The sequence below is a fragment of the Corvus cornix genome, chromosome Z (assembly GCF_000738735.6).
Source record: "Corvus cornix cornix isolate S_Up_H32 chromosome Z, ASM73873v5, whole genome shotgun sequence".
Lineage (NCBI taxonomy): Eukaryota > Metazoa > Chordata > Aves > Passeriformes > Corvidae > Corvus > Corvus cornix.
Window position 1 is genome coordinate 71544599 of NC_046357.1, and position 17396 is coordinate 71561994.

Sequence of the window (17396 nt, forward strand, 5' to 3'; positions counted from 1 at the left end):
TATTTTAGCTATTTTTAAGCAGCAAAATCTCAATTTTGTGATGGCATGTGGATTTTTTTCCCTTGATCTTAGGTAAGATAACCTCAGAGCAGGCTGCTAAACATCTATCATTAAATTAAGGGACATTCTTTAAAGTACAGGATTGACTATTACATTACTTGAAACATTGCTGGAAAAAATGAAGGTTTATATTTGTGTTCTAGATGGTCTATTCAGATGTCTTGTTAATTGTGATGGTTTCATGCTACCATTGGCTAATATCTCAACATTCAATACAGATTTAGGGTAAGAGTAATTGTTAACACTGGTAAGTAATATTTTGAATAGTCTTGATAATTGAAATTTTCTTTAATCCAACTTCATGTCAGATGTCATTGTCATTAAATTGTCATTGTCTGTTACCTTGGAGTGTGGCTTATGAAGAGCTTGTACCGTAGTAGAAGTGTCAGTGCTGCCATTTTCTTTTCACGTGCACTCACAGTACCTTCAGTCCATTGTTTCCTTACAGACTCTTTTTAAACCGCTTCTCCATTCTGTCAGGGTTAGTTTGGTTAAAAATAAGTAATGCTATCCATGAATCCACCTAATCAGGCAGAGACAAACTGCAGTCTGTCTCCCTGCACACAGAAGGAATGGAGTGATTGCACCACTGTCACCCATCTAGGCTGTGGAGCACTATTTCCCCCAGAGCCCCACAACTGCCTTATGTGATACAGGCCTATCAGAGATATGGGCTGAGTGAGTTTACAAGTGTCAAACCATTAAATACTTGAATGTTTGCAGAGTTGAATTTGTAGTTTGGGGTTTTCTTTTTTCTTTCCTTTTTTTTTTTTTTTTTTTTTTTTTTTTTTTTTTTTTTTTTTTTTTTTTTTAATTCCTGGGTTGTTACTTTGTTGTGGCTTTGGATTTGGGTGGGTTTTTTTGGTTTTGTTTGTTTTAGATAAAAATAAATCTAAATAGTGGTTCCAATATGCTCTTTACATACCCCCACAAGTTGTTTTGCACACCTTATGGTTTGTGTGCACCCCTCTTTAAAAACCACTGTCTTCATGTGCCAGTTTTTTCTTGTCAAAGAAGTGTGGTGAGGCTGGGAGAGGGGGAAGCTGTTTCTCTTTCAAAGACCACCTTAGGGCAAATACTGCAACTAAAAGGCTGGCTCCTTAGAGAATGATAAAGCCTTTAGTTAAACACTGGAGTTCCTCACATCAGTTTGAAGTATGGATTGTCTTTATCACTAGGAAGGCTGCCTTTAAGAGAGTTTCTCAGTTAAGTCCTGAGGCAGGATCGCTCTGGGTCCTGCTCATGTGATAATATGAAGCAATGATTCATTGTTACATTTTGTTTAGGTCAGCACTACATGTGAAACAAAAATTAAAAGTACAGATAATGTCCCAGTGATGTTACGTCTGCAGAGGCTAGAAATGGTTGGTCTCTGTGTGTTAAATTGATATGATATAGTAAACTGCTAGTATCTATGCTGAATAGAAGTTGAAATGGAAAACTGCTGCTAGATTGGGTTTTCAGTAAGACTTCATTTTCACTGCCCCATTTTTTCAGTATGGACATTGCTTAGGAGACATGGCTAGAAAATGCCACAGATACATTTCACTTTTACATTTATTATGAGGGGAAAGGTAGTTTTTTATTCTCCTCTTTATGTAACTCTTCTCCCTTTGTCCCAAGGTGGATTTTGCTGGATTTCTTAATTTTTAGAAAACGTTACATAGGTCTGTGTTTTTACTTCATTGCTGCTGCTTTCTTACAGGTATTTTGTAAAAAACAAGTAAGGTGCTGCTTTGTATCCAAAGTGGATCATTAGTTGGGTCTGATGATGTTGTAAGACTGCTTTGCATGAGATCTGTTTAGAAACAAAAAAAAACCCAGTTGATAATCAAGTCTATTCTTTCTGTCTGCCTTGTAGACACAGAGCTTTAGAGGTAATTAAGAACTAATTCTTAGGCTGAAAAATTCTATTCAATTTCTGTTTGAATAGATAGCTAGTCCTGTTATACAATAGAGGGTTTTTTGTTGTTGTTGTGTTGATACAAGAATGTTTTCTTTAAACTTTTGTGTTAAACAAAATATTATCATTGGAAGTGCTAGACAAATACTTTTTTTTTAAGTGCAGGAAAAGCAAGGGGACAGTATGCATCCAGAAGTGTATCATATTTTGATCTTGGCATAAACATGTTCTATTTTGGATCTTTGACTTAAATGATAAAAAGAAATATTTTCTCTCCAGTATTGAAAATACTTAATACACTGAAAACTGAGCCCTAAACCTGTAATTCTTACTGGAGGGTGTGTTTTTTGCCTTATGTGCTCCATCACTATTACTGTTGGTTCAAATCCTTCAAATTTCTCTAGAGGAAAGAAAGTCCTTTGATGTATGGACTGTTAACAGCTATTGGGGATTTGTAGGTGTTATATCCTATGCAGTGCTGCTTGTCTATACTGTCTTAAAGATCTGCAGTTTGTCTTTATTGCATATGTTTATGCAGAGCTTATTTATAACTCCACTTTCTACCTCCTTTGCAAACAAGAGCTTTAGGTTTCTGACTCACGGTGTTGTCTTTGTAGAGTTTGTTTCAGGTCGAAACAGTGTATGAAAGTACATGATGAAAGAAGCATTGCTTTGGTAACCCTCAGAGGCTGTCCTGTAGCAAGTAAACGGTGAAGATTTTTGCTGTTCAGTAGAAATGAAGACCTATTTGTTAGTCTTACCTAATCTTTTTAATATGCACTGTAGTTCCATGAAGACGTCTGGGAGTATGTGGTGCACAGGCAGAACTTGTAGTTCACACAAGTTTCACACAACTGCATTAATTTGGATCATTATAGTTGAAGTAAGCTCTTCCCAACATAGACTAGCCTTGTGTGTTTGAACTCCTGTAGTGCTTCCTATGTGTTAATTTCAAACTTTTTATGCATATATGTATACTAACACAGATTAGTAAGGTTTGATAAATGTTTCAGCAAGTCCTTGCTGTTTCCCTGGTTGTAACATTGGTTGCTGCTACTCAGTTAGTCTTTTCCCCTTTCCTTGTTCTGATTCAACACTCTGGGATAAGAAAGCTTAGTAAGATATTATTGATGCTATAGTCTTTGAATTTCATGTAACTGTTTTTTTCTGTTCTGTATACCATATGTTAGTCTGGTGGGGATCCTACATTGTCCTTCATAGATGGTGTCATTAGGGCTGCTCTAAATCAGTTGTGGTTGACTTTATTCTTTGTTTTTTCTTCTTGTAATTTCATTAATTTCTCTCCCCATCCCTTTTACTTCTGTGTGTAGGTTTGTTTTGTGGTCTTGCATTTATTTGTAATGTGGTTGAATTAAGAGTTTTACTCTTTGTCAGGTGTTGCTGTGAGTTGTGATGCAGTTGAGTTGTATTAGGCTGCTCTTCTCCATCCAAATCAGGCCAATTTATTTTGAGAAACAAGGGTTATGGAATAGCTCTTACTTCGCTGGTCCTTCTCACAAGCCTATTGAGAATTCATTACGAGAGTCAGAGCTTTGATGAGAGCTAGCTGTCAAGATAAGGAGCCTGTATGGTTTTTTTGAATACTGTATGATCCACATCAATATCCACATATTGACATGTTGGTATTGTTTAACAGAGACCTTAGATGATAGTTAGCTGATCTCTTAGTAAATAATTAGATTTGGCACTGGCTGGTTTTCTTGCATCCGACTCTACAGCAAATAGCATTATCCACTAGACTTATATTTTCCCTATTTCAGTCCCTTTGGTTTTGAACTTACACTCAATTCTTGTGAAGAACATCAAACAACATAAAATTTCCCATCAATTGTTTATCCCTGGAGATGTCGAAGAGGCATTTGGATCTGGCGCTGGGTGCTGTGGTTTAGGGGTTACAGTGATAGTGCTGAGTTCATGGTTAGACTGGATGGTCTTGAAGGTCTCTTCCAACTTTGGTAATTCTATGATTCTGTCTAATCAGTGTAATTCTTGCTTAATTATCTAAGTAAACTAAATTTTTTTTCATCTTTTCTGTTATCTCTCCACCATTCTCTTCTGTAGCTTGTTTAGATGTTTCTCATTACGTTGGCAAGTTGACCAAGATGTCTTATTCCAGTGTTAGTTACCCCATGCTACCTTAGAAAACAGGCACTTTGTTCTGGTTGCCTCTGTCTCTGTATGCAATTGAACCTATGGTTAGCACTGTATTAGTGTATTAGTGTCTAAAATAGTGTGAACTATTTTACTGCTGTATGGAAAGCTAATTAATTAATTGCCATCCATATGGCTTAGTGTTTTGCATAAATTTTTGATTTGATAATCCATGTCATTATTGTCCTCTTTGAGCAAGCCTTGTCCTGCATGAAGGTACTGGATTCCTTTCCCCTCCTTCAAGGTTCTGTAGGATTTACATTTTTTTGGTAACTTTTTATGACTGGAACTTTGGCTGGTATTTACTTATGTCTCTCCATGCTGAGTTTTCTTCTGTATATCTTCTTTATAGTTAGTGCTGCTGTCTGTAGTCCCCCTGACATGTACTTATGGCACTTTGCTTTGCTGAGAAATGTGGTTGTTTTGTAAAGGTATGATCTACCCAATATTTAAGGTAAGGCAATGTTTGTGTACAAAAACTGTATTACAATGAAAATCTCTTCAGAAGACAATCATGGAGTGCCGTTAATTTCTGCTGGTCATACATTGTAGTGTCATATTCTGTAACCTGCTTTATGGGCAAGTGAGGTTAGTGTTATAGTATCATGCCTGCAGTAAGACTTTGATGAAAGAAAGAAATTGGAAATTTCAGAGCAGCCTTGTAGTTTCCCAGCTTTCCTCTCAGCAAGTACAGGGGACACAGCAGCAACATGTTTCTCCACATCTTGCTCTTCAGAGCAAGGAAGCTTCACTGTGGTCGCTTTGCCCCTCTTTACTTCACGATTGCTGGTTGCAGATGGCTGATGGAGGTACCCTCTGCAGGGATCTGTTTATGAATAGCTTCATTTCTTCTTCACTGGCACAGTTTTGTTGGTGGCAGCAAAAGCAGAGGAGTGATTTTGCTTTGTTTTGCAGTTTTACAATATTGTCAGTTAAGTATATTCTGGGGCAGATGATCAATATTCCCTCTCCCCCACCTCACCTCCAGCTAACTGTCAGCCAGATGAATTGTGCTGGCAGGGATCAGCTGGGCTTTGATAGAATTTTGGCTTTAACATTTGCAATTCTGGCTTCATGTTTACTCTGGTTTTTAAATGTTTCAGTCAATGTGTACATAATTTGAAATTATTTTGCTATGTGGTGTTTCTTTCTCATGATACCTTTGAAATATAGTATTAATCTAATGAAGAATTTTACTAAAGTTTCAAACTCATCTGCTTCGTGAAGTTGTTTTAGAGAAACAAATGCTGTAAAGTTTTTGAATGGTCATAAAATAAGTATTTATCTTTAATTAATGTGTGTTCTAATTATGTTAAATCTGGTGTAAAATGAATATACAGATGAAATAATTTCACGGCTCAAGTGTATGCCAAGGAAAGTGCTTTGGCACAAGTCATACCACCTCTGACAAATTCAGAGTTGTCTGCGTGGGAAAATTTTGTGCTGCTCTTTTAACAGAAAAGCACAGTCTATGTAGCTTTTTGTTTTGTTTTTTAGGGAGTACCACTGATGTATGAAGATTGAAAACAATATTGGATAGGTCTTTGTGAGGTAGACTAAACCATTAGTTAATATGGCATTTGATGGAGCTAAGCAGGAATTTTGAGGGGGTGAAACTCAACAGTTTTGTGTGGGTACAAAGCATTTCCACCACTTTTATTTCCCCTGCGTGACTCTGCCGTATTAATTGGAATGGTTGCTTTATCTTTATTTTGGCTTCACATAGACTATCTAATTACACTTTGAATTCTTATTCCCTGTTTATTTTTAGCTTTATTCAACTCAACTTATTTAGTCAACTGGCTCCATTTGTGTACTACCTATTTGTCTGGTCTCACTTTAACAGTTGAGTTATCGGTAAAGTTAAGGTGACTTTTTTTTCTTTTAATCCTGTTACCTTGGCAGTTGTGTAATATCCTACTAACTTGTCATTGCAGCCGATCAGATGATGATTCTGGGTCAGCATCAGTTTCTGGATCTGGTTCAAGCTCCGGAAGCAGTAGTGATGGAAGCAGCAGCCAGTCAGGCAGCAGTGACTCTGACTCTGGTTCAGAGTCAGGCACTCAGTCAGAATCAGAGTCTGACACATCTAGAGAGAAGAAACAAATTCAGTCTAAACCACCAAAAGTTGATGGATCTGAGGTAAACAAGACACATAAATGAACCCTTTGGTGGGGGGTGGCAGGGAAATACTAGAAAAATCTTTTGAAATTTTCAAGAGAAGTGTTCATTTAAAAAATAAAAGGAGGCAATGAAGTGTTCTTAATTAGATTTTAATTTGATTGGGTTAGTGAAAGCATGTGTTTTGTTCCCTTAAACTTTGGGCAAGTGAGATTTGTAAGTGTTTTGAGTTAAAAGCCTACCTAAATTTCATCATACAGAAGCATGCATTAATTTACTGGAACTTGTAGAAGACAAAGACACACATAAATGTTATTTCTGAATTCTGTTTTTACATTGTTTCTCTAATGCTTGGTTTCATTGTATTAATAAATAATTGTATAAAAATTTCAAGCTTACATACAGTTTCTTTATCAATAAGTCAGCTAAGTGCAGGGAAAAGTGATGTTGAGAAATCTCTTCAGTTCAGTGGGCCAGAACTACCGGCACTCTCCCATGTTTATGGAGTGGTATATCATATTTATGAAGATAGTTATAGATCAGTTACACCAAGAACTGAAGACTGTTAAGGAGTCTCTATTAGATTTTTTTCTCATGTACTGAGGTATTACTGTATGAAACAAAATCATAGCAGTCAAGCAATCTGAAAGAATTTATCTGTGTGAATTTTAAAATGTACTTTATAAAGTTTTGCCTTAACAATTACCTACACAACAGGGTTAGATATGTTGCAGTAGTTATCCTGGTGATTAGCATATAACATTCTGTTTTGTAGAAATCTTACTATTTTGAAAAGCTGACTGATATTGTTACTTAATGCAGTATTTTGTAGTGAAATTTTTAATTGATAAAATTAAGATGCTACTTAGGAAAAGTAAATATATGGTAAACTGGAGACTTTCAGTATGTTTAACTGGCTCTTGCATCTCTATTCCTGTTTAGTTTTGGAAGTCTAGTCCAAGTATACTTGCTGTGCAAAGATCAGCAGTGCTCAAGAAGCAGCAACAACAACAAAAGGCAGCCTCATCAGACAGTGTTTCAGAAGAGGTGATTAATGTAACTTAGATTTTTAAAATGTACACATGCCTGTCTCATTCTTTTACCCGTTAAAATAAAATTACATAGAGCAAATTTGTATTTTCTTAGTGTGCACAGAAGTCTGAGGTTAGTCTATAAAATTAACATTCAAATAACTGACATTTTTGTAAGCAAACATAAAGCTATCTCTGGTTATTTGTTTTCAAGTGAGTTGTCCCAAAATTATAGCAGTCTTGATTCTGTGCTGGTTTTAGGTAGCTATTCTGTGTTGTCTGGACAAAATTTTCAGGCCACACGGTACTGATGTACATTGTATTTTTGACTTCTTGAGTTTTGTAAAGAGAGATAAAAATGCTAAAATTTTTTTTTCAGTATGTTTTTGTATAAGGTGTCTGCTATGGTTTTCAGAAATTCCATATGAAGTAGAAAACTAATTTTTACAAGTCTTAAAATAGTTACTACAAAAGAATTGTATTTTAAGAATGAGGCTTGTATTCCAGCTATTTCAAAACCGAAATCATAGGCTACAGAAATGCTGACTTTTTGCAGTAGGAACATCTTCTAAGAACACTAGTCGTAACTCTGGAATGGAATTCATATGTAAAGCAGTCTTTTTGTCTTGTATTACAAAGACTTTGCCATGTAGTCACACTCATTTGGTTGGATTTCTGTTTTTGTATGATTCAGCAGCTCATCTTCTAAACAGAAAACTTAATCACCTATCATTAAAATAGTAATTTACAGCTGTTAAGCACTCTCTTCCAGAAAGATACTTCTTAGGATAAAAGTTATTCTAAATCTAAGTTTAAGACAATGAGATTGGCCTTAAGAAAATCTTAACATTAAGAGGGTTCTTGTTTTTTCTGCTATTATAAATAAAGAGGGAACATGCTATTCTCAGAATTTTCTTAAACTGTTATTTTGATGTGAACAAATATAGAAGGTGAAAAAGCTCTTGAGGGTAGGAGATTTCATTAGGATTTTTACAGAGCCATCATCTCGGTTAATGTGGAGCAGCTTACACCATGACTTTTTATGTAGGCACAATAATAATTTTTTTAGATGGGGATTTTATGTGGTGTTCTCCAGGGTGGTATTGGCACAATGTATTCATAGATGGATAAAGAGAAAAACAATAGCAGTCTTCTAACAGCTAAACTGCGAGGCATGAAGAAGGTGAAACAAGAATAATATGCCTCCAATTTGAAAGTAGAAGCTGATGTATCTTTTCAAAATCTACTTGCTAGAAGTACTTAATTCTTTTTGTAGTAATGAATTGGGTTTGGTTTATTTCCTTCACCTGCAGGACTCCTCAAGTAGTGAAGATTCAGCAGATGACTCATCCAGTGAAACCAAGAAGAAAAAGCATAAAGAGTAAGATATTTTCCTAAGTAATAGTACACATTTTTTATCATAGAGACAGATGCTCATAACTTATGCTTGATTTCCTCACTCTTGAAATGCTTAAGTTATCTTTTTAATTTGTCTTGATCTTTGATTTCCAGTTTTGTAATTTTTAAAATAAACTCCCAAATGAACATCTCTATCATACTAGTTTCTCAGCAAACAAGTCTGCAATGTTGTTTGAAAACATTCATCACTGCTTTTATTTCTAAAATACTTTGTTGCAGTTTACTTTTGAGCTGGAAGCCCTCCCTAAAAATTCTTGTGGAGATGGGAAAACGACTTAAGTAGGTTGTCTCACAGCAAATTCAAGTTGAAATCCCTTAGTTAATGCACATGGCTTTTCATTTGGATTTTTGTGGGGTTGTTTTTGTTTTCTTTTTTCCTTTCCTTGGGCATGCTTAAAAGTTAGTATAGTTTTGATATTGATATTAATTAAGCTATTAAGATTGAATTTTCCTGTATAAAGTCAGAGTTTGAATCAAGGTACTGTACATAGTCTTTCCTGTCATGAAGTAAAAAATACCAGTTAAGCAGAAACAAGGAGATCCTGCTACTCAGTCACAAGTACTCATAGTACCTTGCCTGGCTGATGTGAGTTTAGTGGGAGCTTTTGGGAGCCAGTGCCACTCACCAGTTGCTGAAATTCATGTTTTTCTGTGTTTCTTAAATCTGCCTCTAGTATTTTTCAATTCTCATGTAAAGTTGCTGATTCTTCACATGGGCCACAGAGACTGTAGGCATTAGACAATACAGGGCTCTCCAGAATACAACATGATAGGGCTTCATGATTTGAACATGCCTAAGTTCTGATGAATATGTGTCTTTCTGGGTAGACTTGCTAAGTGCTTTGTTTTCTTAATGTCACGTTAACTCATTTCTTCAAGCAGAAATTTATATAGAAATCTAGATTTTTGGTTTTGTTTTAGATTATAAATCTACCTCTTGAGAACGGAAAACATAGTCCAAATCCCTTTGATGCAATTGGGCATTTTTTTACTTACCTAGTATTCACTGATGACAGTTTTCTGTCTCATCGACTGAAATAACTGTTACAAGATTTTATTTCTGTGAAGAGTCTTGAAATTACAGCAGATCCCCCATGGATGAATAACTGTTCTTAAAAATGCAACAACATGAAATTACTGGTTTGTCTTTCAATATGTACAGTGAGGACTGGCAAATGTCGGGATCAGGGTCAGTATCGGGAACTGGTTCTGATTCTGAATCAGAGGAAGAACGGGAGAAAAGCAGCTGTGAAGAGAGTGAATCTGACTATGAGCCAAAAAACAAGGCCAAAAGCCGGAAGCCTTCAAGCAGGTAAGAAGCTGGGCATTTGAATGCTCTGGTACTATCTCTAAAAAGCAATTGAGTATTTACTACTACTGTACATGTGACTGAAAACAATAGTACTTTTTGAGAAAAAAAAAGTACTTTTATTTTTAAACATACGTGATAATATATTAATGCTTTCTAGTGAATACGTTTTCCTGTCTGCTTTAAAAGAAAGCAGAGCAATTGAACATTCATTAAATACATGTATTCAGAAAGCAATGCAGAAGATTTTTATTGTTGTCCTTGTTGAAACATCATTGTTGTCCCATATCTTATTGCCTTCAAGAATTAAGCCAAAAAGTGGGAAAAAGAGTGCAGGACCAAAAAAGAGGCAACTTGATTCATCAGAGGATGATGAGGAGGAGGAGGATGATGATGATTATGATAAGAGGGGATCTCGTCGCCAGGCAACAGTCAATATTAGTTACAAAGAAGCTGAAGAAACCAAGACAGATTCTGATGATTTGCTAGAAGTTTGTGGAGAAGATGTTCCACAACCTGAAGAAGATGAATTTGAAACTATAGAAAAATTTATGGATAGTCGAGTTGGCCGTAAAGGAGGTATTTTTTTAAAGTGTTTTTTAAGATTCTTTTTAAGTTCGTGGTGCAACTTCAATGCATATTCCCAGCTATAGGTTGAAGAGCACTAGTTTTAAAGTTACAAAGAAGTCATACTGTTTCACCTCTCATTCATTCCTATTCCCATCTAAGTATTGCAGAGTAAAATACAGAAAAATTGCATACCTAAGTAGAAAATAAATATCAGGTGAAAGATAACTCTGTATTGCATAAATGCGCACCATATTGTTATGACACTGTTTGGACAGTTCAGTGATACTTGATCAGTATAAATTATATACAGTGAAGCAGAGAAAGTAGACTAGACTAGTGGTCTGAACAGTGAAAGATGGTGTTGGCAAGGCTGAACCACTGAAACCATGATTTCAGTTACTTCAGTACAAATACAGAACAATGTGTGGAATGGCTACAAAAAATGCACCTAAAATTGCGATGGTATTTAGCAGTTCTGCTTTGTATTTGAGTCTGCAAGTTAAGATCATAGACTCATAGAATGGTTTTGGTTGGAAGGGACCTTAAAGATCACCTAATTCCAACTTGCCTGCCACTGGCAGGTACACACTCCACTACATCAGTTTGGTTGAAGACCCATTCAATATGGCCTTGAACACTTCCAGGCATGGCGTATCAACAGCTTCTCTGTATGTAACTGGGCAGCCAGTTATGGTGCCTCACACCTGTCATAGCAAAGAATTCTTCCTAATACCTAATCTAAACCTACTCTGCTTCATTTTAAAGCGAATACCCCTTGTCCTACTATTAAATGCCCTTGTCTGAAGTCCCTCTCCAGCCTTCTTACAGCCTTCTTTAGGTACTAGAAGGTGCTATAAGATCTCCCCAGAGTCTTCTTTTCTCCTGGCATAACAGCCCCAACTCTCAGCCTGTTTTCATAGCATAGGTGTTCCAGCCCTCTTACCATCTTGATGGCCTCCTCTGGATGTGCTCCAGCAAGCCCACATCCTTTTTATGGTAGGGGCCCCAGCCTTTTCAAAAATGAGGTTTATGTTTCTCCTTTTCCAGTTAGTGCGAACTTCCCTGGACCACCATGACCTCAAAAATTATGGTAGTTACTTAATGCTTAGCTATTTCCTCTGCCAGTTCCCTCAGGTCCTGTGGATGTATCTGATCTGGTTCCCTGGATTTGTGCACCTTCAGTTGCCTTAATTGGTCTCAAACCTGATCTTTTCCTAGAGTGGATGATTCTTCCTTCTCTCATTCCCTCCCTGGTTTGCCTCCTCTGGTGTGGCTGGGTCACTTGATTGTGAAGACTGAGGCAAAACGGTTGAGTACCTCAGCCTTCTCCTTGTCCCAAGTAACCAGTTCTCCCATACTTTGACTCTTAATTATAAAAACAAACACATGAAAAAACCCCACTCAAACTCTGAGCCCTTTGCACTTCAGGGCTGCCTTTCTCTACTAGTTACACCTAGCGTCTGAAGTTATGGACCCCTCTCAGAACTTGTACTCTTCTTTCTCTCAAATTCCCTGTCCCATGCTATCCCATGCTATCCCATATCCTGCTCCAATGTGTGGTGTTACTGCTGTGCTGAAAGCCTTAGAACTAAGCTTCTTTCATTCTTCCTGCCCAGATGATGTTGCTGCTTGTGATGCTTTTTGATGTTGCCTCTCTGTGACTTTGTCCGCTCCAGCAGCTTGGTGGGCTCATTTTCTTATCAACGCCACTGAGATTAGCTCACTTGGTTAGAGCTGGGTGCTAATAATGCCAGAGTTATTGGTTTGATCCCCATAGGGGCTTAAGAGTTGGACTCCGTGATGCTTGTGGGTCCCTCCCAGCTCTGAATATTCTGTGGTTCTGTAACCTGTTCTCACCAAAGTGAGCCTATTTCCTGCTGCTAGTGTGCTGCAGCTACAATACAGTCTGTACTTAATCTGTATTTAATAATTTTTACCTGATAAGATAGCAGAGGCAGGAAAAGTAACAAACTTGTTTAGGAAGAAGGAGGTTTATAGTATCTCTGTTAGTAGGTTTTTTCATGTCTTGAGGCTGATCAGACATAACATCAGATGGCATAATTTTATATGCTCAGAGATAAGAATAGTGTAACAGAAGATGACAAGCAGTGGAGCATTCCCTAGTGACTTCTTTAAAAACCAGGAATACTAGTAATAATATAAAAATAATAAAGTTCTTATGAGGAAGGATAAGATATTGCAGGTTAGATGTAGAAGTTTTGGTTGCTTTGTTTATTCTCTTGACAACTTGTGCATGTGTTAACATATCTACATCATAATTTTTCAAATGATAGTAATGACTTGAGTGCAGTAGACACTAGTCAAGTATATACTCATCTAAAATTACCACCAATTACTTTTTCTACTACATTTCTAACTGGTTAACTTCTGACAATGCACACTTACTCAAGTCATATGGTGTGGTTTCTTTCTCAGCCACGGGTGCTGCAACCACAATCTATGCAGTTGAGGCAGATGGTGACCCAAATGTTGGGTTTGAAAAATCAAAGGAGCCGGGAGAAATACAATATCTTATTAAATGGAAAGGTTGGTCACACATCCATAACACTTGGGAAACTGAGGAAACACTGAAGCAACAAAATGTTAAAGGAATGAAGAAACTGGACAATTATAAGAAAAAGGATCAGGAAACGAAACGATGGTGAATTTTTTTATTTTTATGATACTTATTTTGAAACACTCTAGGTGTTCTGTTGTGTTTCTGAGACTTGTTACCTGGTTTTGAGGACATAACTTTGAGTGTCTGTGCAATGGGAAGACAAAAACTTTGAAAGCCAAAGTCCCTTTAACATGTTTTTGTAACATAATCCTCTGAATCTGATGTGTGCATGTGTGTTATAAATGGAGTTTTAACAAGATGGGTAGTGTTTAAAAATGAATAATAGATTGTACCTTTTAGTAATTTTTCTGTTATACTTCGATTGGAGTTCTTCAGGAATTGTTACAAGGATCAGTGTTTTCTTGGTGCATTAGCCATTTCAGGTTATTTTGAAGAATTCAGTTTTCTTGGCTGAAACCTGAGGTCAAAGCCTGGGAATAAAAACATGAAGAAATACATGTATTTTAAAGTCGCCTTTTTGGTATCCAGTTTTATTAGTATGTTTAATATAATCAATGAATGCTGGTGGGATTTTTAGCAACTAATCATAAGACGGACTGTTACAGAGTGGACCACCCTGAATACTATTTCATGAAAATAAACTGTAAAGTGTACTGCTTATCCAGAGACACAGCTACGACAGCTACCAGTTGTACTAGTCAAGCCACTAATGCAGAATACTTACTTTCTGCAATAAGTATTCTCAGTCATTAATGGTGAGGCACTTAGGCCAACCACTTTGTAGTGAGATTTTTTAAGTTGTTCCTTCAAAAAAGCTTTCCAGGCAAGATTCCTGGGATGATTACATTCAGAGCTATAGAGTTGCTGAATTTTCTTAGTTTTAGAACTATATGGTGTAATAAGTGTTGTAAATTAATTCCCACTCCAGGCTGAAAAACGCTTCTCCAGAAGATGTGGAATATTACAACTGCCAGCAGGAGCTTACAGATGATCTACATAAACAATATCAGATAGTGGAAAGAATAATAGGTATGTTACAAACTTGGGGACAGAAATCTATGTCAGGAATTCTGTATGTTCTCAATGCTCTTGTATTTGTAGGTAAGAAATGTAAAATGTTGGTATCACAAACTTTTTAATCCAAAACAAATCTTCAGGTAAAGAGAAGAGCTGTCAGACTGGCTGTATGGTTCTAGCTTCTGTTGTATTATTACCTCAAATGAATGTTTTCATACGGTACAGAAGTAAAATGCTGATCAGACCTCTGGTGCATTTTTACAGCTCATTCAAATCAGAAATCAGCTGCTGGTTATCCGGACTACTATTGTAAGTGGCAGGGTCTGCCTTACTCTGAATGTAGCTGGGAAGATGGAGCTCTCATTGCCAAAAAGTTTCAGGCACGCATTGATGAGTACTTCAGCAGAAATCAATCCAAGACCACTCCATTTAAAGACTGCAAGGTGAGTATGTAATTTGCAGTGGATTTATAATCAGTTGTACTGGATCTGACTGGGATAGGGTTAATTTTCTTTATAATAGCCTCTACAGTCTGTGGTTTAGATTTGTGACCTAAATGGTTTTGGTAACACATACTGGCTGTTGCTGAACAGCACTTGCACAATGTCAAGGCTTTCTCTGTGTCCTGTTGTGTCATCCCCACCATGGGGATGGGAGGGAACACACCAGTTAACAGCTGACCCCAACTGGCCAAAGAGGTGCTTGGTGCCATTTAATGTTTTACTCAACAATAAATTGCATGGGCTGAGCAGGGGCTGCTTGTTGCATGGAGATTTGCTGGTCATCAGTCTACTGGTGAATTAATGTGTGACTCACATTCTGTCACTTGTGAGGTTTTTTTCCTATGTGTTTTTTTGTTTTGATTGGGTGGGTGTTTTTCCTTCACGCAGTAGACTCGTTATTTTGACCCACAATTTTTTTCTCACTCTTGCCTTTTCATTTCTCTCGTCCCTCTGGGGTGGGAAGTGAGTAAGCAGTTGGGTGGCAGCTTGGCTGATGGCCAAGTTCATGCCACCACATCAGTTGCAATAGTAAAAATGTGATTTTTTTTTTTTTTTTTTTTTTTTCTTTTTTTTTTTTTTAAATCCAGATATCAAATACATGCTATGTATTTTTTGGAAGCTTTTTCAGAACAGCAATAATGATACATAGTAGGATGTATGGACAATAGCACTACTGACAGTAGGTTTTTGTAGATGCCAGTCCCCTGCATTTTTACTGGCATTCAGAAATGGGTTTGTTTACTAATGTAGTTTATATTAAAAGAAAACTTTGAGTGAGTTAATATCACTCATGTTGGGACATTTAGATTAGAAATCAAACTGGTTTCTACTTGCAAATTACTTGGTGTTTTTGTATGGCCTAGATTACATCGATGGATAAAAACTAGAGTTGATGACCTAGTAAATACCTCCTTTTACTTTTTCTACAGGAAGATTTTTTGCCAACTTCAGTCAGTTACACTTCGATCATTGACTGATGATCAGTTTCCTTTTCACAGGTTCTAAAACAAAGGCCACGGTTTGTTGCACTAAAGAAGCAACCACCTTACATTGGAGGACACGAAACTCTAGAATTAAGAGATTATCAGTTAAATGGGTTGAACTGGCTTGCTCACTCATGGTGCAAGTAAGTATAGTCTCAAATTTGTTTGTTTGTAAATTGCAAGCATTTGTAAAGTACTGAAATGCTTTTTTCTGTTTGGTGGTTTGGTTTTTTATTTTTGGAGACTTTCATACTGTAAACTCAAAGTAGAGGTCTGAAGGGACTGGTTTTGCTGTAAGTAGTACCAAAATTATCATTACATGGCCATTCTCAACAAAAAACAGCTGTGTCATTACTTTGCTTTTAGTTTCAGTGGAATAAGTTGTATTTTTAAAACAGCCAACAAACCTATAACAGTAAAACCAGAAAACCCAAACATTTCTGGAATGTCAACATTAGTATTAAACTTTTTAAATTAGACTCAGGAGGTCTACTTGCAACCTTTTTGTTAATTTAAGGGGATAGTATGGGTGGGAAGTCTTTTTTATGGAAAAACCGTGTAAATAAATTTATTCAAAATATGTAGTAGCAAAATCTTGAAAACTTTTATGAGTGGGTTTTGTGGTCAAAAGATAATAATTTCTTCTTATCCAAACTACTTTCCCCATCTCCACACCTCCCCTAAATAGTTTTGTTTCTTTTTTTTTTTTAGGGGCAATAGCTGTATTCTTGCAGATGAAATGGGTCTGGGTAAAACAATACAAACTATTTCTTTTCTGAACTATCTGTTTCACGAGCATCAGTTATATGGGCCTTTCTTGTTGGTTGTGCCACTTTCTACATTGACATCTTGGCAAAGGGAGATTCAAACCTGGGCTCCTCAGATGAATGCTGTAGTTTACTTAGGAGACATAACTAGCAGAAATATGGTGAGTATTTCTCCTTGTCGTTGGAAGTCTTGTACATAAACAAGACTCACTTCATATTCTTATCATCTGCGTATCTCAAATATTTTGGTTGGGACTGAGCAAATATTTGTTGAAGACCTATGTCCTTAAAATGTGAATTGAAAGCTTAGATTTTGATGTCACGTGAATGTGTGTGAGAGATTGCCTTTCTGCTTAATAGTGAAGAGAATTAAAAATGTTGTCTTGCATTTGAAAATCAATTATCTTCTGCCATGCGATTACTTAGGTGGATATAGTGAAAATAAGTATGTAAGAAAGCCAGTCATGATCTTAGTTTATTTCCTGAAAGGTTGTCGGTTTGTTTTCTTAATGTTAGTAATCTTACCCATTAAAGTAAAAAGTTCTTGTATGTTGTGTATGTGTATATATATATATAGTGTGTAAAGGTATGTGTGCATATATATATGTGTATAAAATGTTACATATGTGTGTGTTGTCCCTCTGTTTTGTTAATCATATTACTTTATGCTATTAAATATCTACATTATTGCAGTACTTGAATTGATTCCAGTCAGAAAGACCTTTTTTCTGCAGCTCACAGTTTGTTTCTTTTTGTAGATAAGAACTCACGAATGGATGCATCCACAGACAAAACGATTGAAATTTAACATACTCTTAACAACATATGAAATTTTGTTAAAAGATAAGGTAATTGCATTTCTGTGGGGAGACAAAAATAATTTCCCCAATATAGAATTCTCTTTAGACTTGCATGTATTTGGTTTATGGCCCATTAAATTTATGGCAAGTCTGATAGTTT

General features: G+C 36.4%; 1 protein-coding gene across 2 annotated transcripts in view; it reads left to right on the plus strand.

The window, feature by feature from the left end:
- The window catches only part of CHD1 (chromodomain helicase DNA binding protein 1), a 55661-nt gene that overhangs the window by 13674 nt on the left and 24591 nt on the right, over positions 1 to 17396 (plus strand). For both annotated transcript variants that reach the window (XM_039566510.1, XM_039566511.1), the window contains exons 3-13: positions 6073 to 6277; positions 7199 to 7303; positions 8601 to 8668; positions 9869 to 10018; positions 10320 to 10594; positions 13022 to 13247; positions 14095 to 14195; positions 14448 to 14626; positions 15685 to 15812; positions 16381 to 16597; positions 17195 to 17284. In XM_039566510.1, the coding sequence (XP_039422444.1) occupies positions 6073 to 6277; positions 7199 to 7303; positions 8601 to 8668; positions 9869 to 10018; positions 10320 to 10594; positions 13022 to 13247; positions 14095 to 14195; positions 14448 to 14626; positions 15685 to 15812; positions 16381 to 16597; positions 17195 to 17284 (1744 nt within the window). The remainder of the gene's footprint in view (positions 1 to 6072; positions 6278 to 7198; positions 7304 to 8600; positions 8669 to 9868; positions 10019 to 10319; positions 10595 to 13021; positions 13248 to 14094; positions 14196 to 14447; positions 14627 to 15684; positions 15813 to 16380; positions 16598 to 17194; positions 17285 to 17396) is intronic.